Source organism: Suricata suricatta, chromosome 4 (assembly GCF_006229205.1).
Source record: "Suricata suricatta isolate VVHF042 chromosome 4, meerkat_22Aug2017_6uvM2_HiC, whole genome shotgun sequence".
Classification (NCBI taxonomy): domain Eukaryota; kingdom Metazoa; phylum Chordata; class Mammalia; order Carnivora; family Herpestidae; genus Suricata; species Suricata suricatta.
The window spans coordinates 67,613,990-67,637,229 of record NC_043703.1 but is presented as its reverse complement, the minus strand read 5'-3'; the positions used below and the strand labels follow the sequence as shown (position 1 = coordinate 67,637,229).

The 23,240-nt window shown below is 42.4% G+C and overlaps 1 protein-coding gene across 1 annotated transcript in view; it reads left to right on the top strand.

Moving 5' to 3' along the window:
- The window catches only part of FRY (FRY microtubule binding protein), a 261,360-nt gene that overhangs the window by 223,932 nt on the left and 14,188 nt on the right, over positions 1 to 23,240 (top strand). The window contains exons 52-58 of the mRNA XM_029938476.1: positions 2,818 to 3,018; positions 3,568 to 3,729; positions 6,366 to 6,532; positions 7,982 to 8,171; positions 13,034 to 13,183; positions 14,319 to 14,417; positions 16,248 to 16,331. Coding sequence (XP_029794336.1) covers positions 2,818 to 3,018; positions 3,568 to 3,729; positions 6,366 to 6,532; positions 7,982 to 8,171; positions 13,034 to 13,183; positions 14,319 to 14,417; positions 16,248 to 16,331 — 1,053 coding nt within the window. The remainder of the gene's footprint in view (positions 1 to 2,817; positions 3,019 to 3,567; positions 3,730 to 6,365; positions 6,533 to 7,981; positions 8,172 to 13,033; positions 13,184 to 14,318; positions 14,418 to 16,247; positions 16,332 to 23,240) is intronic.

Here is a 23,240-nt window from a genome sequence, read left to right as displayed (position 1 = left end):
AAAAAAAAAAAGTAAAGAAAATAATAAGGGAAAAGCCCAAGACACACTTCCTATGGGGGTGGGGGGAACCAGCATGTAATTTCTGTCCTTGATGGAATGTATTAAATAAGCAAACACCCCAACAAGGAAAACAAGTACTACAATGTAAAAATATTAAGAAAAGAAAACCCTCTCAGAAAGTGAGGTTTTCAGTACGATCCATGAAAATCTTATAATGCCTGAGAAGGCAGCCGCACGACGGAATTGGTTGTGTTATTGAATTCTCTTATTGAAGGTGAAGTCAACAAGCTGTGTCTAACAGTCTACCACGAACACTTCCAAGGAGATCCGCTCGTTTGACAGGAATTAGCCGCTGTCTTTGTTTGGCAACTGTATAAAGTTCCATCCAAATGAGAACCATTTTTGAAGTAAAAGGGGGTGCACCCAGGTAATAGCCATAAACCGGGCCCATCCTGGGCATACTAACCAGTGATCACCCTACTACCCATTGCCACATCAGACTTACTCTGAGTAGGTATATTTGGGGAAATATACTTTGACCACAGTGCATCTACATTCCTTCACCAATCATTCTTACTTGACGGAGTTCTAGTATAAAAACAGTTATTTCAAAGAATAATATTTCTAACATTTCCAGAATGTTCGGTCACTAAAACTTTCTCATCTCAGCACAAATTCTGAGTAAAGTTTGACAACTGACATACGCAGAAGGTCTTAAATAATTAGCCGCCTCCTAAAATTTCTCACACTTGGAAGAATCTGACATAATCAGTAAAACACTGTTTTGACATGGTGGGTTGACTTTTAATCACCACACAAACTAGACGATAGCATTCTTCTTCCATCTAAATTCTTCAGCCACACCGGGGAAACAGTTTCAACACTTTTGCCTCTGATGGAGAGCTATTGCATCCTCCAGAAAGCCACCCCAATATTCTACCCCCAGTTCTCATGCCTCATCCATCCAGGTCTTCACCAGAGGTGCAGTCACATCCTCCTTGCCCAAGGTAGCATTCCCTGACCCTAGCGTGCATGTTTCTCCCCAAGTTCATGATTCTGTCTCAGGCTCAATGTGGGAGACTTCCAGAATTGTTGTCTAAGATAGGCCGTCCAGCCCATCCACTGATTTGATGCATGAGAATCAGCGTTAGGGTTTATGTTTTACATTCATATTTTGTATATTTCTCCCAGTAATTTGCACATTCTTTTTTCTCCATATTCTTATTCTTTGAGTCGTTTTAACTTCTTCACACATTGCATTTTCTTTTTCTTTCCAGAATTCTTGCCTCTCCCACATTTTTTCGTGTTTTGACTGAAACAGATATTTTTAAATCCCAGCACAACAGTTAACCTTTTTCACAAGGGAAAATAGATTATTTGGTGACAGTGTATCACAACAGATACAGATAAAGGTGTAGAGGCAGACAAGACAGCAGATACAGCTGTGGAATATGGAAATCATCTTCAAAGTCTCCTTTCTTTTTATAATCAGACAGTCCTAAGAACAATCATAAACATCACACATGGGGATCAATAATGATAATAATTTATGTATCCTATCCAGTATGTGTCCAGGATCATTACCTATTGCCTTTCTACCACGAATTTCCAAAAGAGACTTTGAAAAAGCTAAGCATCTGTTTTGTGAGAGATCTATGAGAATGGCAAGCTTTGCTTCATTAGGATCCAGGAGAAATAGGTCCTTAAACCAGAGGAAGATTAATAAACTTAATGCTCATAATTTTAACAGTGATTTGCATCTCTCATATTACACGGTCATTGCTACTCACTGAGTTCTCACCGGGAAAAGCTGTTTTGTTTCAGCGACCTGTCAGATGGTCTTCGACACGATTAATAAATGAAAGGATTCTGGGCTAGATTTTGTTTATCTGACCTGTTTGTGTAGGTTAAAACTCACTTATCAAGGGGCTGGGTACTATTTCCCTTGTTTTATTCCTGTCCTAATGGAGAGAAAAATAAAATCCAAATTCCTTTCTAGGAGAAGATTTTGTGTAGACAAATATACTCACTTAATATCAGATGGTTAGGAGAGAAAGTCTGAGATGCAACTAGAAGCTTGAACACTTGGGTTGCCACTTAGCAGGGTTCTCAGTAGATTAAAAGGTACAAGTCAGCGATAGTAGCTTGGGACCAAGTCATTCAATCTAGGAAAGCACCTCTTCTCTACACTGGGACAATTATTTAAAGATGAGCCTAAAGCAAAAGAAAGTGAAGCCACGCTGCTCTCTGGCCTCTGCGTAGTGCATGGTCCGTTCGACTCGCCCAGCTGCTCTCGGACGTTCTCTTAACTCTGCATTTGATCTGCAAAAACCGCTGTAGCAGGAACAGGCTGGAATGTTTACCTAATGCTCTTCTACTTAATACCCAAAGGATGTGGAATGTGCTACAGCAGAGCTCCTACCTTTTCTCCTTCTGAAAACAGTACTAAATGGGCCGGGGAGGGGCATACGTCTTTGGAGCTTGTTTTAATATTAATGGTCTCTTTCTTATAGATTTTCAGAAACACAGATCTTTATAGAGTTAAAAGAGTCACATTTTCAAAATTACAATATTGCCCAGCATGCCACCAGGGAGAAGTGTGCAAATGCATCTCCCTGCGATTTAATCCACATCTAGGTGAAAACAGTATGCTTTTACTACCTTTCACATCATGGGAACAAATTGTTTGGTACCAAAGTAGTCGAGCGCTTGAGAGTTCCTCATGAAAATATTTATTTCTAAGCTGTGACTTAAGCGGATGTGTGAAGGGGTGAATGCGGGAAGATCCATAAAAACCAGCTGATGGTGTGATTTCAGGGCGAGAGTATGGACAATTTCAACTGGGGAGTGCGCAGGCGTTCTCTGGATAGTTTGGACAAGTGCGACCTGCAGCTTCTGGAGGAGCACCAACTTGCAGGAAGGTCTCCCAGCCTAAACAAGATGAACCATGAGGATTCTGACGAGTCCTCCGAAGAAGAGGACCTCACAACCAGCCAGATCCTGGAGCACTCGGACCTCGTAAGTAGGAACCTTCCCCCCATAGGAAGTGGGAGGCTTATTTTCAGTATTGAAGCAGTAGCCTGGTTTCCAGTCGCTGCTAAAGAACCTTTCCACAGCTGCTAAACTAAAATCTGAAGTGTCAGGTGGTGTCTAACTGATCGTAACACGCCTCTTGCCTAGAGGTTGCCAATGGACACAAATACTGGGGTATTTGTTATAACCCCTGAATGCCATTAAGTCTGTTCAGGCCTGGACTTTCCTCAAATAACTTTTATGAGGCTGGAATCTTTTTAAAAATTCCTGAGACATCAGAAGTTTCGGGAAATGTAACAGTCAGACATGGGTGTGGTTCTCTGCCAATACGAGTGTTCGTGTGTTGGAGTTCTGTGCCTGCGTACCCTCACCCACAGCTGTGTGGAAGTTCTGACAGTAGTGAAATATGTGTGTTAAATAATACCTAGCAACCAGCAGCCAGCTCGGACAGTGGTTCACCCTCTGGTATAAAGAATAAATCGAGCTTTTAGAGAGACTTCACTCTGTGTCTTATCTGCTTCTCTTTCTCAACAGATCATGACTCGTTCCCCTTCTGAGGAGACTAATCCCTTGGAATCGCTCACGGCAGCCTGTGACATGACCCCTGCAGACCCGCATTCCTTCAACACCAGAATGGCCAGCTTTGACGCGTCTCTGTCTGACATGAATAATCTGCAGATTTCTGAGGGCTCCAAGGTGAAGAGATTTTGGCAATTACAATGGCACTTGACTTAAAGAAAGAGCGCCTCTCATTTCCTGAGACATTTTAGGGGGTACTAAGTGGAGAGATGGTCTTTATCTTTTTCTTCCCTGCTTTTCGGAAATACGTGAGTTTGGGCACCTGGGCCTCTGTTTGAAGCGGTTTTACTCTCACAAACGAGCAGCCGCCTTCCAGTGGGTTGAAAGAGATTCAGTCTGAGGCCTTTTTCCAGTGGATCACTTTGCATCTCCCCGCTAGCAGGACCACTGCTGATTAATGGCAAAACAAATCGGTGTGTGTCTGAGATGGCTGTGACTTGGAAACCTCTATTCTTCGTCATGACTTTTACAAAACAATATGCTAAGGGAGGAGTGGGTGTGTGCGTGTACTTGGGGAGATTTTCTCCTCCGTAGGAAGCAGCTATACAGTCTGTGCATTGATTCCATTCCGGCCTTTTGGCATACAATTGGAATTTTCAGTGTCGATCACAACATTATGCCAGATTTGCACAAAACCATTCTGGCCAGACTGAGGAGAGAAGTGATTTTCTTATTTAAAAGGTCAGGTCTTTAAAAAGGAACAATGTACATTTCATTTAAAGTTTATCAAATTTCCCTAAAATATCGTAACCATAAAACTGCCCATTCCCACACTGTGTTCACATAAGTGCCCACATTTATGCCCATCAGTATAGAATTTTGTTCTCTTATACGGGAAATACCAAAATAATCTCCAACTGTGCTTAGGAGAAAACTTCCTTTCTCCTGAGTTTGGTAATACAAGTTTGAAAGAGAAAATTATAAACATAATTTTTAAAATGTATAAAAGTATATTCTTTCTGATACTTCTAATGGAAAAAATATAGAACACAGGCTGTTGTGTGTTCTTTTATAGTGGACTTAAAACAGATCTGAGATCGAGGGAAATCTGTGTCCTTCAAACCAAGGACAACCAGCCAAATCACAATCACTTAAAAATATTGAAGCTTAAAAAATGATTTCTAAGAAAGCCTCATTCATTGCAAAAGGAATATAGGCAAATTCTTAGAGTCCGTGAAGTCCAAACTTGTCTGAGATTAAAATACCAGAATCCTAAGATTAATAAATTTCATGGAAAGGACATCATAAAATAAATATGAAGTTATTAGCATGTGCTATTTCTCAGTCCTAGAATAGTCATTTTCTCCTTTTATTCCTAGTCTAAATACTAAATTACATAGATTTCTCCTAGAAAGCACGACCTAAGTGGTAATATATTTATGGACTCACACAGAAATCATCTAATTCTATCAAGGAAAAGTGAAGTCTAATTTCTGAAAGGCTGCCTCTGTTTTCCACATGAGCTGGGTTTCTGCAGTGTGTGATATAGCCGTGATGTTAGAAAAGAAAATAAAGGATATTTTTGTAAGAACCCAGCCCTCACCGAACAGATTAAGTTCATGTGCGCTAATAACCCAGACCCGTCCCCGGCAGCCAGTCTTGCTGGCACCACTCTAGTTTTTAAAAAGCAGGAAAAAGCAGATATGGATAAGCCTCTGAAACTCGGCATTTATGAGCAATTCCTTCAAAGACATGAGATATCTTGTTTCCCTACCGTATCTTAAAACACTCCTCTTAACCTCCCTATTAATCCTAGACTCAAAATACTAACTGGGTGGCCGGTGGCAACCTGTGATAATGCTCTAATTCATATATATTTCTCTTTGGCCTTGCTTTGTTTTGTTAAGAAAATGACTCACTGAAATTCGTGCGTGTGATGCCTTCCTTTCCTCTTCTGGTCTGTAACCCAGTTGTCTTCCTTCCTCTCATAAAGAACAGTCCGTTCCCCAGCGACTCTCCCTGGCCCACGTTCAAACCCAGCCTCCTTTTCCATTCTCCTTGCCGTGTCTCTCTCCTGCCCCTCACTGATCCCAGTTCTGAAGCTCTCTGACCTAGAGCCCTTTCATTTCACTGCTCACTGTACAGTTGACCGAGGGGTGAGAGGAGCGGCTCCCGTCTGTTAGCTTCGGATCCCCAAGAGCAAAGCATGTATGTAAATGGGTCTTAGAGGATTTCCAGTATGGAGAGACCTATGGACGGGGTGGGCTCAGTGAACAACTATGGCTCACTCATACACCCTGCAGGTATTTCTTGAGCATTTACTATACCGGTCACTGAGGATTCTAAATTCCAGTTTCCATAGGTAAAGGAATTCTCTATCAGAGAGTTCCCTCTGGATAGGCTTGCTTTAGAAGACGAGGGTTGTACAGTGGAAAGAGCGAATCCAGACGCTCTGATCATCTCCTTGGTGTCAGGCAAGTCCGTTTCCCACACATGAGTTGTCTATAAAATGAGAGGGGTCTCTGTGTTTAGCACTTATACCCCCATAATCATGGATCGAATGTGGCAGTCTACTGAGAACCTCCTTGCAAACTACTGTGGACAAGAATGAAAAGAAGGCAAAGAATTAACAGTACTCTGGAGAATGCCTAAGTCCAGTTCTAGAAACTCACTGTATTGTAGCTGGGAAATAAGTGCCCCCGATTTCTATCACTCTCAGGATTTGTCTCTTGTATTTTTCCTTTAGTTGAATGGGTTTTCCCAAATATATTCTCACACGGTGGGGGGCTTCTTTCCTCTCTTTCTTCTTCCAGGCTGAAGCTGTCCAGGAGGAGGAGGACACTGCCGTGCATGAGGACGATCTTTCCAGTTCTGTGAACGAAGTCCCAGCAACTTTCGAATGCAGTGGTAGCTTTAGCCTGGACATGACTGAGGCAGAAGAAAAAGGCAATCGAGCACTGGACCAGTTTACTCTTGCAAGGTAAAGAAATGAGTGGTGACAGCTACCTGGCCCCTTGTCTTCTAGTCACTGTACCTCAAGTGAGGTCCCAAGGGCACTGCTAGGACTTCCGAAGGAGGAGTCCATGTTGACTTCTGACTCAGAGGACTCCGACTGGTCAGAGTGTGCGACCTAGAGTGGAACTGAAAAGGGTACTCATGTCGTGACTCATAAAGCCATTGAGTAACATAGAGTAACACAGAGTCACACAAAGCCATAGAGCAACGCAGAAGCCAAAGAGGGGTCTGGGGACATTGTCCAAGCTTTGCGCGCTTTGAAGATAAGCAAGACTGGCAAGTCCTTGGAAATGAGTTCTTTCCATTTCGAGTTAAAAGACAAGAACAAGAGGCTCTTTATAAGTTAAATACCTACTCTTTTTTAAGTGGGTGGCTTTCAGCCTAGTCGCTGGTGTTTCTGAGACTAGTGAGCTACAGCCAGAGAACACGCATGCACAAAAATAGAGAGGAATAGATAAAAACACTAATGCAGGGTCTAGAATAAATCTCAAGTGATAAAGTCTACAGATTTGCTTCTGGAAAAGAAAGTCAGAATCCTAAAATCTCTCTTCTGAATGTGGACAAGAACTAAATAGGTTTCGATACAGCTAAACAAAGACCTTCTGTTACGGTGAGGAGTATCTGGCCTTTGGAGGACAAGCTGACGGTAATAATACCTAAGGAAGAATCCAGCCTTTCACCTGTGTTCATTATCGTCCCTTCCCTCCTCCCTCTGGGTCTCTCCCACCCTGCATTTCTCTTCTTGAATTTTCCCTTTCTCCCTCCTCCCTCTCCTCCTGGGCATTCATGCATGTGTGGCCATTGATACTCTCCCCCTCAAAGGAAAAGCTAAAACATTCAAAATTTTTGTTGTAATGATTCATAACGGAAAATGAAATGGAGCAAAAGTGCCAAAGCATGGCAAGTAGTGTTATGTGTCTGGGGAATGGCGCCCGGGAAAGACAGTTGCTGGAGGCTCCAGGAGACCCGACTCTCTAGAAAGGAGGTCAGGGGGAGCCTAGCTGGCTCAGTCAGTTAAGCCTCCGCTCTGATTTCGCTCAGGTCTTGATCTCCTGTTTCATGAGATGGAGCCCTGCATGGGGCTCTGTGCTGACAGCACAGAGCCTGCTTGGTCTTCCCTCTCTCTCTGCCCCTCGTCCCTCATGCACACTTGCACGCTCTCGCTCTCTCTCTCTCAAAATAAATAAACGTATAGAAAACATAGGAAAGAAAAAAAGGAGGTGAGAAAGAGAGAGATCACAGAACTTCTAGAGGTGAAAATTGTCTTTCCAGGAATCAGAAGAGAACGTCTGTGAAGGAGAGCCGAGTCCTCAAAGGGAGGAGGGGACAGGATGGCTGACGGGTCAGAATGTATGCGGCCTAGTAGAGGGTGAGGACTGTCGCCTCCTGACATGGTTGTTTTCATCTTTTGCAGCTTTGGAGAAGGGGACAGGGGCGTCTCCCCCCCTCCCTCGCCCTTCTTCTCCGCCATCCTTGCTGCGTTTCAGCCCGCAGCCTGTGACGATGCCGAGGAAGCCTGGCGCAGCCACATCAACCAGCTCATGTGTGACTCGGACGGCTCCTGCGCGGTGTATACGTTTCACGTGTTCTCCTCCCTGTTTAAGGTACGGTGCTGGCTCGCGGTTCCGAGGGCTCAGTCTCGCAGGGCAGCCTGCCAGCTTCTGATTCCAGGAGGGGTGCTCGTTGCATTCCGGATTTGCATTATTTCCTCCTCCAGACACCCCTCATTAGCCTCTGACTTCAGCCTTTCTTCTGTTTCACTGTAATCTGCTTAAACTGCAATTGCAAAGGCCTTGCCCCTAAATGATCGAGTCTACACGTCGTCCTGTTTGCTTTTGCCATTCGGCCTGGTCTCGATGCCATCGATCCCAGGCAGCCATGACATGATGCCAGAACCACCGAGCGTACCTTCTGCCAAGCCTACCCTGCATTCCTCTTATACCCCTCTTATATCTTTCTTCTTTATTATTCATGTTTATCTTTTTCTTGTGTTTTCTCTCTTTTCCTGGCCTGAATTCCTTAAACATGTCAGTTGTAGCTAAGAACACTTGCTTCTCCTTGTAGATGCTTCTGGACACATGAACAGTCATACTTTGCTTCCGCTAGGTGAACCACAGACTGGCTAGTCCACAAGGTATCTTTGTGCAGATTGGAAACATACGCCCCTTCCTCCAGAGCATTGCAGTGCCGGGTGTGGCCAGCAGAGGGCAAGCTGGATCTCAATCCCTCTGCCAGGCACCTGTGGCGTCTTGCACACAACTCAACGTAGCAGTCTGTGTGTGGACACCTTCAGATTTCACTTATTATCCCCCAAACACTCTTACAACAACTACTGAGCCAAAGAGATGGAGGAAACTTGACTTCTAATGGGTACTTGAAGATTTATTTTTATGCCTGCCTGTCTGTTGATGTGCAAATACCTGTCAGTTCCTCTGTGCATCTTGCTCTGAACTCTTACTCTCTAAATCTCATCAAATGATTGGTGGAGGGAGGAGGCAGCAAAAAAAGGGAAACATGGCTTGTTATGAAGAAACCTCAGAGGTCTGCGGTCATCACTGGAATTCACTAGCCCTGTGAGCTGTATTCGAATTACAGCAGTTCTGGGAAAGATGCATGGCTGGAAATAATGCTCAGTGATGAAGGTGAGGCTGCATGCAGGTGGAGACTGACTGACATGGCGACATGGTTAGAGTTTAGGAGAAAACTAGTTTTAAAAACCCAGCATGCACAGTACTATTTTTTAGTGTCTAGAAAATAGTGGAGATTATACACTAACATTTCACTGTAGTTTATGCAGGGTGATGAGATTTGGGGTGTGTTTTTCTCTGCTTCTTAATTTCTTTAGAGTTCATATTTTCCACTAATGAAAATGCCTTTCTTTCAGCATTTCTCTTAAACTTGTATTTGATCACTCACAAAACAGAACTGCCACATGTTTTCAGGGTAAACATGAAAAGGGACTTAGGAAGTTCCAATAGACGTGAGTGATGGACGAGTGAACGGCCAGACAAGGTAGAACCCGCTTCCACTGTTTTATAGGTTGAGTTCTAGAGCATATATCATGAAAGTGGACTGAGGGATGGGCCCACTAGTCACCTTCAGGAAGAGCCACTGCAGAAGGGAAAGGCAGGAAAATAAGGAATTCCATTAAAAGTGCAAAATGGACCACATGTTCTTGATCCATGTGGTTTATATGTACAATGGAATACTACTTGGCAATGAGAAAGAATGACATCCTGCCGCTTGCAGCAACGTGCATGGAACTGGAGGGTGTCATGCTGAGTGAAATAAGTCAGTCAGAGAAGGACACGTATCTTGTGTTTTTACTCATATGTGGATCTTGAGAAACTTAACAGAAGACCATGGGGGAGGAGAAGGGAAAAACAGAGTTACAGCGAGGGAGGAGACAAACTATTAGAGACCGTTCTATAGAGAGAACAACCTGAGGACTGATGGAGGGGACGGGGCAGAGCAGGGGGGAAGTGGGTGATGGGCATTGAGGGGGCCACTTGTTGGGGTGAGCACTGGGTGTTGTACGTAAGCGATGAGCCACAGGAATCCACCCCAAAAACCAAGAGTACACTTTATACTGTATGTTCACCAATTTGACATTTGATTAAATAAATAATAAATAGAAGTAATTTAAAAAATAAATTTTTAAAAAGTGCCAAATGAAAAAAACTAGGACCATCTTCCTTAAAAAACTTCAAATTCAGGAAGCCACTATTTAGTTACTATGAAAAGTAAAGTCTGTTTTTGAGCCTGGTGGCGCTTCTTATGACCCATTTTTGGAGAATTATATACCAATAGCACTAGTAGGTATGCTTTCTCACTTTGGGTGTTAGTGTGCTGCTCGCTCCCAAGTTTTGTTTCTTTTAGTGAAATCTTTTAGAAAGTTGACTGGGCAAAATGAGGGTTGTGTCTGCGAGCTGGAGGAGCTGTTAGGCTTGAGACAGGAGACAACTGGCTGCTGAGAGATAAAAATCCCAGAAACACTGAGCTGACTGAAATTTTAACACAAACTATGAGGAAGTTACCATTTGTTAAGGATTTAGGAGCCAAGTTGTTTATTTTTAATATTATTCTAAAGCCTATTTTAAATAATGGTTACTGGTTAATAGTTTACATTTGGCTGTTGTAGTAATTTTTTCTCATTACAGTCCCTAGTTATTTGTGCTCAATTTCCTAGTCATGAGCAATACTTTTCCCTGTGCCCAGCATGGCCATTCCCTCTCCTGTACTCCCAGTTACATGCTCCCTGATGGGAGCGCACTTCTGCAAATGAAGCCTTCCCTTCTTTCTTTCTCCCTCCCCATCACCTGGGATCCAGGCACATAGTGGTTACATCTGTCACGGTCACATTCTCTCAGAATCACTTATTGTCTGTCTCCCCCGGAGTGGGCATGCAGTGGTGTCTGATTTTGATTTCCCAGCGGCTGGCACCATTGCTAACACACAATATGTGCTCAGTAAATGTAAGAACCATGAATAGGAATAATTTTTTAGTGGATATCTTAAACCGACTTTTCTGACTTAATACCAGTGGACCAGCAGTCTGTGGCATGAGCTGGCAGGTGGGGCTGGGCCCTTGGCTGGGGGGCACTTTGGGGTTTGGACTTTATTTTTTCATCCATGCATTAGATCAATCCCTATGGAGGTCATCTGCAATAATAATATTACAAATGTATACCTCCTATTTCAGTTTTTGATATTACATTTAGCCTTAACTTTCTCAACTGTCATCAAACACTATGTGATTGAGAGCAATACTAATATCAAAATAGGTATTAATAAAATATGCTAGAAATGAAGTACATTTCGGACATGCAGTCCACTAAGCTATTGGCCGGTCCTCACCCTGTCTGTTTACTCTTTCCCAACATTTTCCTGTGAGTCTGAAGGCCACATTTCCCTATATTTAGTTGGATTTGGGAGGGGGTAGAGAGGAGGTAATTGCTAAAATAATTTGGTTATAAAAACAAGACATTGGTTTCTAATGGTCCAGTGTGGACATCTTCCCAAGTGTCTCAGTCACTATACATCCTTCCTCCCGCTCCTGTGTTAGAATATTGTCATTGTCACACAGCATCACCAAATTACACAATGTGTTTATATGGAAGTCAGGTGAGGACAAGACTGAGGGTCTCTCCCCTAACTATCACCTGCCTTTATAAGAGGCTCTAAAGCTCCCTGACAGACAGCTTCCCAGGCCTCACCGGACCCTTAGGTAAAATGGAAAGAACCCCAAACTCTTTGGGGACCTGAATCCTACTCCCAGCTCTGCCAATCAACTAGATGTGTGATGCTAGACATGGTACTTCTCCTTCGTTTCTGCTCCAATGTTCAGTTGGGTTTTTTATTTTTTCTAACGGCACATAAAAGTAAATTGACACCATAAAGACATACGTATGCCACACATTATGCCAAGATTCTCATATATGTTAAGTAAAAAATGATGACTATGAAGCATGGCTGGCACTTTTCTAATGCAAATTATAAAGAACCAACCTGCCATTGTTTGGGGGACATGCTACTTTCCTCACAACAGGGCAGAGAGGATTTCTCCCAGATTAGATTTCTCAACTCAAAAAGCATGACATCTCTTTGAGTTTGAAAGCCCATGCCTAGGACTGGAATTATGGTTTGGGTCAATATTATGTTCTTTGTGTTAAAGATACTATGTGTTGAAAGTCTAGGGCTAAGAAATGTTCCCATTTTGGCACTGACACAGGCACAGTGAGTCCGATTCTTCCTAATTCTGGCTTTGCCTCCAGGCAGTACAGGAGGACCTCGCTCTTAAGAAGCATCATGGATTTGTGGCGGGAAGGTGAGCTCTGGGGTCAGGCTCAGCCTTCCTCTGTCACTTCCTAGCTACATGACCGTAGGCAAGTCCTGTCTTACCCTGGACTTCTTTGCCCGGTTGTGAGGATTAATGAAGCAACGTATGCAACCCTATTGGACACAGTTACGGACACCAGACCACACACAATATCAGAGGGAGATATTATTCCAGATCCATGTAGTATATACTTCCATTCTCAGAGGCTCAAATGGCACTGTTTTGGCACTCTTTCTCAGGAAGCTGTGATCCTGGGGAACAGAAAAGGGTTACAACTCATGACCTTTTCTGTCCCATGCACATCGATGTAACCTCAGTAACTTCTCACTGATCTGACAGACAGGTGAGGTGGACTCAAGCTGCTGACCAGCACTGCCCATCAGCAAAAAGAAAAACACGATTTATTTAAAATATTATATAAGCATCCACATTCTGAGAAACACTTTAAGAAGGAACTTTGCCCACACTGGGTGATTAGTTACTTGACTTTAGACCAACATTCACTCCCCACCTCTATCTGAGGACCTACGCTCGTTTGATATTTTTATAAAGATTTAAAAATGGGGTTTTTTCTAGTATATAAGTTAAAACTCAGCCTTTACCAACGGTCATTATTTTGCCTTTCAGAATATTCAGAAAAGGTTCTGCTTCCTAACCTGTGACGCTGCCAGTTACCTAGGAGACAACCTCCGGGGAATCGGGTCCAAGTTTGTCAGCTCCTCTCAGATGCTCACCTCCTGCTCCGAGTGCCCTACCCTCTTTGTGGATGCTGAGACTGTGAGTACCCCAGTTCTGCTCTGGGGGCAAATGGCCGGCCCAGCTCAGGGTCTGACACATACAGGAAGCATGTTTGTGTTGTGGTTTGTTTGAAAGATACTGTCAGTGTTTGCGAGCAGCACCATGTTGTGTCACGATGCCTGAGTCTGTGTAGTAATGACTACATTGCCAGCCCAGGCCAAGTCGTGTCAGAGAGTCAGGAGAAAAATCCACCTTGGTGATCCCTCCATGTCGTTGGCACCTCTCTCCAGTAAGTCTGGATTTGCCAGCTGTTAATATGATGAGCTAATCCCCAGACCTGACCTAGCCCATCCCCGCAATGCTAGGTTGTCCAGACAGATGGGTCTCCAGAGGCAACATGTCCTCATTTTCCTTACTCCCAAGTCTCCAACAGAGATAGATTGCCCACTGGAGGGATTTGTCCGGCCCAAATTGCAAATGATGAGTTTGAGGGTTAAATAAAGCATCCTCTGGCCAATTGCTAAATCATGACTTTATATATAACTCTAAGCCTCCATGACTGGTGAGTTCTTTGAGGGCAGGGGTGTGTATTACCTTTGTCTACATCCCCATGCATATCACACAAATGTCTCCTCTGCTGAGTAATGTACTAGTAAAGTTTAGAACCAATGAGGATGTGCTTTGATTTCAAAAGTCTCTGAAGAATTAGTCTTTCCAAGAACTTGGTAGTTGGCTATCTTGCAGCAAAGAATACAGTAAGAGAAATCATTCTATCTTAAATGATTTAAAGCAGAGATTAACTATAAATTGTTCAAAAGTCTGTTTAGGTCTGTCTTCACCTTCCTTGGAGTATTACTGGATGAAGATATTAGAGTTTGTGCATCAAAGGGATATATCTTAATATGGGCTCTGATGGAATACTTGTTAAGATTTGAGTATACTGATATGGAGAAAACTGGATATTTTTGTAGGAGATTTGGATTAGTGAGCTGGTATTCAATTACAATTGCAACTGATAGTGGAGCAAAATTACACATTCCACAGCTTACTAAAAATGGACCCACTGGGCCCTACTTTACGTTATTTCTAAATATATTTCTCTTTTGTATCTGTGTAGCCACGCCTCTGTCTAGTTATCTAATTGTTTTAATACAAATTATTTTCCTGTCTTTAGCTCCTTTCTTGTGGACTTCTGGACAAGCTCAAGTTCAGTGTCTTAGAACTGCAGGAATATTTGGATACCTACAACAACAGGAAAGAGGCCACGCTCTCAGTAAGCTTTTGTGTCTCTGCAAATGCTTTCAGTTACTATCAAACAAACCCACTTATGAGCTCTGGGAAGGTGTTGTGATTAAGATAGGATCTTTGGGGAAAGAAAATGTCATCTATTCCTCTGTTAGGAAGACTACAACTCCAATTAAATACTGGTAGAACTGTAAATGGTATGGATTATATAGAACGATACCACAAAAGAGAAATTTTCAGCTTTCATTTTAGCTCCATAATTTCCCTACTTAGAAACTGGGAGACATGGGTATCTGCTTGACACGTCTCCTTCTAACTTTTCTCAGAGATGTGAGGTTGTTAATCACTTCCTCCCAGTGTTTGCCTCTCCTGAAACTCATTGGAGTGGCTTTCCACTCTCTCCTCCTCTTCACCACTCTCGGTAGCTGCCCCTCCCTGATCCCGCTGCCTCTCTTGGCCTCAACTCCAGCTCTTTACTCTTTCCCTTCATATATCTAGACTGTAAAATGTAAGAAACAGAAGTGATCCAGAAACCAGGCATGCAGACCCCCTGATTTCTGACAAGTAATTGTGTGAAATTCAGAGTGGGACACTTCTTATAATATGCCGGGCACGATAGGAAAGTCATGAATTTTGAAATCAGATGGACGTGTGTTCAAATCACAGCTCAGCTCCGTAAGGGCTAGTGATGTGGGATAAGTTACTTCCCTCCTCATCTCAGATTCATCCTCTGTAAGACAGTGATAATAATTAATCTGCAGAATTGTGATAAGGGTATAACAATTTTAATAGTCATAGCACTGATCTCCTGAATCCCTTCTAGTGTCCAACTACCTAATAAGAGTTAAATTTCTTAAATTAGATCATGTAATACAGCTGCCCTGGGAGTTCCTATTATTGTCCTCATTAGCTAGGAGGTAGAAAATTGGTATTGAAACCCAGGTCTGTGGGACTCAAAAGTCCATGCCCTCAAACACAAAACAATAGGTATGGGCTTTAAAGTGGAAATAACATATGTAAACTGCCTGGCACAGTGCGTCATACATAGAAGGCATTCATTACAAAGTTACTTGTTTTTTGTTTGTTGCTCTTGTTATGGATCTTTCCACGATCTGTCCAAGGGCAAGAGTTCGGACATTCTACTATCATAATTCCCATTGTCTTCTACTTCTGTGGCTCCTTACCTGTCATGTGTCCCAACTTCTCTCTCCATCATCAATTAATACAAGTAATCCTTCCATCCTTCTTGGTGAACAAACCAATCTTTTGATTTCAGGTGCAAGTTTCAATTCTTCAGTTCATATTGTGTCCGGAGGTTCCTTTTCACATCTGTATTAGTTACCATCCCAGATATTTAAAGCAGGTAGAACGTCTAAATAGCTGAGCTATTATTATAATAGCCTTTCTTACACTGAAGTAGACCTGCACCCATAGAAGCCACCCAACGTAACAGAGGGGTAGGTGGGCCATGAGTCAGGTCACATGGTCCCGTATCACCTACCCTGTGAGGAAATATTGGTTTTTATCTCCAAATCTCAATCATAGGAAATATATCTAACTGTTTATGATTTCTTTAATTAAATTAAGAGTAGTCTGATGAGACCATTCTCCAGCAATGATGTATCACAATGTTGAAATTACATTTTTAAATGGGCATCACTGAACCCAATGAACAGATATTTTAATCTCAAATAGTTCATCTTTAACCAGAAAAAAATACTTTCAAAAAGTTATTGTAGCAAAATTTTATTTTACTGTGATTAGAAGCTTAATCGAGTTTCCCTGTCAGGATAGATGATAAAAATGTTTTCAAGACATCACTGATTTTACCCATGTCTGCGTCTCTTTCTAACAACAGTGGCTTGCAAATTGTAAGGCAACATTTGCAGGAGGATCAAGAGATGGAGTAATTACCTGTCAACCAGGGGACTCGGAAGAAAAGGTAATAAAAACCTGTTAGAATTTATCTTTTCCATGCTCCGATACCAGGTGTTGATTTTGCTTCACCCGAGAAGCATAGAGCATGAGAAAGAAGCTGCACAGTGGGGTCATGCAGTCACAAGAAGCGAGTAGAGTAAGACGCGATGATGTTCAAGCCAAGCATGACTGTGTGTTGATGAGATTTATGGGGAGGGGGGCCTTCTTTTTGGAAAAGCAGAGTTATAAAAATGATCTTTTTGCTGGACATCATTTAACTATACTAATAATTTCCTAATATATCTGTTCTTCATTTAGAATAAAAAAACCAAATGTCATTCATTCTTCACTGAATCATTTTCTTCAGTGAAGAAAGTCTTTGTTGACCTTTCAGCAATCACCCTAAAAGAGACGTTTTTTTCTCATTTAGAATTGCTTTAAGTAACACACCTCAGACCAGCTGGGTTGTAAATGGATGCTGTATTGTCAAGGACATGGGGCAGAAGATTATGAATGGATTAAAATAATTCATTCTGCAGTTATGTACTAAATACCTCCCATGTGGTCCATATGGTGGATATGATAATGAACAACAGACAAGCCTGTGCCCTTGTGGAGCCTCTGATCTTGTCAGGGAGACTGACATGAATCAAAAACTCCTCTAGGTGCAAATGGCAATAACTGCTCTTAAGGAAAGAACCATAAACTATGGAAGGGAATCTGATCAAATGGGCAGGGCAGTTCTGAGAAGACTTCCCCATGAAAGTGCCATCTAAGTGGAGACCTCAAATATGAGCTAGAGATAGCCAAGTGAAGGGGAAGGAGCAGACAGCCTGTACAAAGGCCCTGAGGCAGAAAGGGAGCTGGCCCTTTGCAAGGACTAAAGAGAGCCTGTATGGCTACAAGTGCAGAAAGCGACTTGGAGAAAAGTTTGAGAAGAGGCTGGAGAAGCTGGCACAAGCCAGACTGTTGCAGGACTTGGGTGTTTATCTTAACAGCAATGGTAGGCAATTAAAATGTGGTTCTGAGTAGATTCAGACTCTCACACGCTACTGTGGAAACAGGCTGAGGTGCTCAAGAGTGGATTAGGGAAGTGCAGTGAGGAGGCGACCTTCCCAGGCAGAGGTGCCACCCTGGAATGATATCATCACTACCGGGAATGGTGCACCTTTCAGAGGACAAGAAATCATCTTCCTGTGTTAGAAACCGTGCTTTACTGAAGTATAAAAACAAAAAGAAATTGAAGAGTAAAAATTTTCCACAGAGTATCAGTGGATTGGTTTCAGGTTGGTCATCGCTGAACGAGGTTGCCGTCCCGTCGTGGGAGTTCTTAGGCTGCTCCTTGAATAGTTTTAGTGAAGAGGCGAGAGATTGAACAAGCAAACTACAAGGTTGAGAAACATCTAGATAGGGTTTTGAAGTGTGGGTTGCATTTGCACATCATTGCCCTCCTTGAGGACACATTTATATTTCATATTGTGTCTTCCAGAAAATGTTCATATCCCTGAAGTCACTGATCTTCCTGGGCATGTGAGGTGGGGCAGGGTGGTGTCAGCCCCATTCTGTAGATAGTAGATGAGGAAACAAGGCTGGACTTGTACAAGGCTTCACCGTTGATAGGTGATGGGCGAAAACATGGCCTGGCCACAACATCTGGAAACAGGCAAATGTCTATGACAAATGGTTTATCTATATTACATTTTTAAAATACAGGTTTGATGACATCACCAGATGTCTCCCCAGAGCAATGCATAATTGAACATGCAGTTAAAACTCAACAAACTAGCCTTTTCCATCAGTGCCTGTATGTGCAGCTGTGATGTGCTGCTTCAAAGCACTGTAACTCGGATTTTCGCTGAATAACCTGTACCATGAGCCTACCCCATAAGGAGCTATATGTTAAAATACAGTATATGATATATCTTGCCTATATTACAGATTTTTTAGCCACCCAGTAGAACCCAAGCCTTTGATTCTAGGCCCCATCCCCCCTCTACTATACTCTGCTGTTAAAATACATTCAGTCCTGGATGGTTCAGTCAGTTAAGCATCTGATTCTTGATTTCAGCTCAGGTTATGATCTCACTGTTTGTGAGATCAAGCCCTACATCAGGTTCTATGCTAACAGCAAGGAGCCTGCTTGGGATTCTCTCTCTTCCTCCCTCTCTCTCTCTCTGCCCCTCCCACATTCATGTTCTCTCTCTCTCAAAATAAACAAACATTAAATTAATTAATTAATTCTGTCCAGAAATAAGTTACCAGGTTAGGACATCGGGTTAGCAAAAACCTAGTCCAGTTCAAAATATAGTTTGTATAGTAGAATAGAAACACAGTTATCTAAACATTTACCCTCAATCATGTAATTCTGTTACATTGTCTATAATCAAATCTCAATCAAGAAAATCAATACATTGCAGATTTTTTACGAACAGGTGTTTAAAACAAAATCTATTATTTATTTATTTATTTGTTCATTTGTTTACAGCTTCCTGGTTAAATCTAAAAACTTAGGACTTCTGGTTAAATTATCCTATTTTCCAAACATTCCAGTTTTCAAACATGTGTTTCTATTGAACTTGTAGCTTATTTCTGTTATTTTGTTCAGTTGCTCCTTCCCCACACCCCATTTTTTTCTCCTCATCTCTCGAAGGGAGATTTCTGTTGTTTTTGCTTAACCTTCTTACTTCTTGCCCATTTATTCTTTTTCATTTCCTCCTCATCCACCTCTTTCTGTGCTTCTATGTTGTGGTCCTGGTTTCTTCCCTTCCCTTTTCTTGTTTTTAGACTTTATTTCTTCATTCATGTATTTATATGTGGCAAATCTGTTAGTATTATAATAAGGCTTGAGGATACAAAGAAGGAAAGAAACTAAAAGTTTTCAAGCACTGTACCTCTATAATCTCATTTGATCTATTTCAACAATCCTCTGAAGGATTTTTCCAATTTTGCAGATAAGAAAGTTGAAGCCGAGAGGCTACCTCTACAGGCCGGAGTAGTTTAGAGGTAAAAACATACAGATAGAGAAAGGCTAGAGGACAGTTTCCAGCATCTAAGTGTCTGTATGGTTTTAGGTACCTGGGTATATAAAATGCCCAGAAGGGATGTGAGTGGGCTTATGCGAAAAGGCTAACAGAAGGCCAAGTTCTGAGTCTGATGTTTCCAGCATCTTTGCAAAACCAGCTTGGCTCTCTTCCCATTGCTGGGATTAGCTCCGTGCATTAGAATCTCCCTGCACAACCTGTGGACACACTGATGACCAGGGACCTCAGTGAACAAATGTCCTGAAGAAGCTGCTTTTGGTCCTCTGTGACAATCCTGAGGACGAAGCTGGTCTCGAAGACAAATTGTATAACCATCTGTCAGAGAGGGTGCTCTCTCACTGAGTCAGTTGAGGCTGGGTGATTTATTTAAATCCTCAGGATCCTTTGTCTAATTCTCTGTTTTGTTAGTAGACCCCGGATGTAGTTTGGCCACTGGGCATGCAGCTCAAACCACATACTCTCTAATCCCACCCACCTTACCTGAACCTCTGCTGACTATGAGGTATGGCTAAGCACAGCGGGGAGTGTAAAAATGAGGAAGGCTGTGTTCCCAATGCAGATAACATTCATACAGGGCTGGAAATGAGCTCTAAGGGCAAACTGGGGAAAAGTCTTTACATGCTACTCAAGGTGGGCCTTGAGGCTAGGTGATGGTGTCACTCCATTGAAATAATGATCTTATGTCCAGAGTTGCTAAGTACAGTTACCATTTGGCTTCCATCCCGAAGCAAAACCCAACAAATGTTTGACCTCAGAACACAGCTTTATCTAACCTCAAGTGATTCTCTGCAAGTCTTTTGAGTAGTCAGATTCCCTGTCTTCTGGAACAGTTTGATGTTGCCAGTTATTCGGAGCACCATTTGCACAGAGACAAGTGGAATGGGGATGGGAAGCGACCTTATGATTCACAGAATCTATGTCTGAATGTAAATAGCGAAGTAAACATGCCCATGATTATTCCATGGGTGTTTCTGTTTCAGTGAAGTCTGTACTTCATGAAAGGATTAGTACTTGCCTTACTAAACCTACAAGCATGTCTTGAGCTCTTAGAGATGTCAGTCTGCTAGTGATGGAGACAGTGTCCACATGGGCATATAAAGTCTTCCCACCCCAAGCCCTACCCAGGTCCGGTCTGGTCTTTGCACAAGTGGATTTCTGGTCATTCCTAACAGGCGACATAAGTGAGAAATCACTATAGAATGGTTTATAGAAGAGAATACAACTCCTTGCTGGATACTGAATATTTATTTTCCAGTTTCTCTTTTATTCCTAACATGAAGTTCCAGACAGCAAAATAACGTACAAAGTTTACACTGGTGGCCTGTGCACTGTAACCCAGTTCACAGACATGTTTTATTAAGCTAGTACAATATTTTCTTAATTGGCCTAACATTAAAAATTAAAATAGTTCACACATGCACAGACACAACAGAATGCTGTCTCTGAAAAACAAGACCAGGAACACCAGGCCTGCCTTCTTACATGGCGGCAGTGACGCTGGGCTGAACACTAGCTGCCCCTCTGGTCTGCTGTCCTCCAGCCCTGCTCCACATTGACCTCTTAACACTGAAGCTACGAGCCAGGTGCCAATCATCATGATGATCTTCACTGCCTGTTTTTTGGTAAGAGAAATGAGTCTTCGTACTTAAGGCCCCCAAATGAGAAAGTGAAAGCTAGATAAATAGCGCTGTGTTTCAAGAAAAATGCGCCACCCGTTAGCCCCCGCCTGAGAGTGTAACTCTTTGCTGTGTGAGAAGCATTTCTACGTACACAAGAATCAAGTGCCTGCCTGCTGAAGAACCGCTCACTTGGGCATATGTTAGAGGTACTCTCCATGCTCGCAGTGCAGGTACAAAACAAAAAAGTTTCTTAAAAAAAGAAAAAAACGTTTGTAATGTCTGGGGACATATTTTGAGGGAAGGCTTATTTTAAAAGACAGGCATGATTAGTAAATGCTGTAGGCTTCTGGGAGATTTACCATAGCCATTCTCGGAGACTGACGCACCGCATTCACTGAATAGAACATAAGATGCGGCGTGTGATCCGCATGTGTCTCATGAGAGCAGTTTCACTCATTTGCAGACACTGCTTCACCAGTGTTTTCTCAGCCTGAGCAAAAGGAGGGACGCGTCTCTTTATGACCCAAAACAGCACTTCCAATTAAGAATTTTGGTTTCCACTGACGTCTCCATGGCCCGTGAAGGAATCTGGCCTGGCTACTCTAGGCAGTTGAAGTTAACAGCAGTGGGGGCCGAGGCGGAGACCTCCGCTCCAGGGGCTCGCAGCGGCAGCTTGGCTCTTAGCCACACAACTAATGAATGCGGCTCACGTCCCAGGTACTACAAAGCGGGAGATGTTTCCATTTCACTTGTTATAAGTGACTTTAGTTGGCACACTCCTAATTCCACAGGTATTTCTGAGCCCTGCTTGAACATCTGACTCTTTGGACGCTAGTACAATAATTTACATTTAGCCCTGCTGCATTTCATCTGACATTCAAATCATCATTCCAATTACTAGGATCTTTATGGGCATTAACTCTCTCGTCCACATACTACTTGTCCCTGCATAATCTATGAATGAGAAGTCTACAACCAAACTGACCAGGACAGGTGACGGTGTCTGCAGTCAATTAAACATCATCCTTCAGACTGAGTCAACTACTCTTCTGTAAAGAATCCTCTTTCCTGTGTTGACTGAAAGGAAGAGTCTGCTGAACTTCAAGTTTTCTTAAAAACAGTGAATACCAGGGGTGCCTGGATGGCTCAGTCAGTTAGACATCTGACTCTTGATTAAGGCACAGATCAGGATCTCACGGTTAACGAGATTGAGCCCCACTTCGAGCTCTGTGCTGACAGTGTGGAGCCTGCTTGGGATTCTCTCTCTCCCTCTTCCCCTACCCACTCATGGGTGCTCTCTCAAAATGAATAAAGAAAACTTAAAAAAATCTTTTTTAAATAGTAAATACCTCAGGCTGTGTAATCGGTATCATAGACTTAAAGGTATTTGTCTTTCAAAGCTTTAAAAGATATTAATGGCCAAGGTCCAAAAAACTCAACAAACATAATACAATAGTCATCAGTGTGCCAGACCCAAGTGCTATTAGCAACAGGCGAGTACATATTGTTTATACCTACTTAGGAGATTAGATGCATCTACGTATTACTGAGTTAAGAAAGCTGCAACATTAGGCAAGATTGTCTAAATTTTATCCCATTTAAACCAGTGGCTTTCAGAGATTAACTATGATGAAAATAATAGCTGTTACATTGCACTGTGGCTCATCTTCTGTCATGGTGAAAATTTCTCAGGTTTTTACCTGACTGGCTATATTATAAGCACAGAACTCGTTTCAGAGCAGAACACAGAGGAGCGAGAATGGCTATGCTACTGGTAATGAAGAAAAAAATCAGATGACTCTGGGATTTTTAAGCTACACTGCCTATGATCAGTTCTTAACAACTTGGCTTCTTGACATTTTTTCCCTCATTTGGAGAAAATATGCCTCTTAATCTAATTTATAAATCAAGTTATATTAGGAGTGCATGAGTGGGGCTGGAAGAAAATTCTTCTGACCAAACAAAATGGTGATGTTCCCATAACATTTTCAAAAGGAATCTTAAGTCACTAAAAGATAAATACTTTCATAAAGACTGATGAGGGGATTATTTTTAAAACCTGAATACAGGAAAACATTAGTGCCGGAGAAGTAAAAGGTTTTAACATTTTCCATAAAATCACTCCATAGACAGGCATTTTCACTCTCTTTTTGAGAGCTCTAACTGCAAATGAGGCCCCAGCCTGTGGCCTAGGAAAGGATTCTGAGATAAGTATGAAGGCGGCTTGCACCAGCCTACCTAAAAAGGAGCGTTTAAGATGGACACTGAGAACTG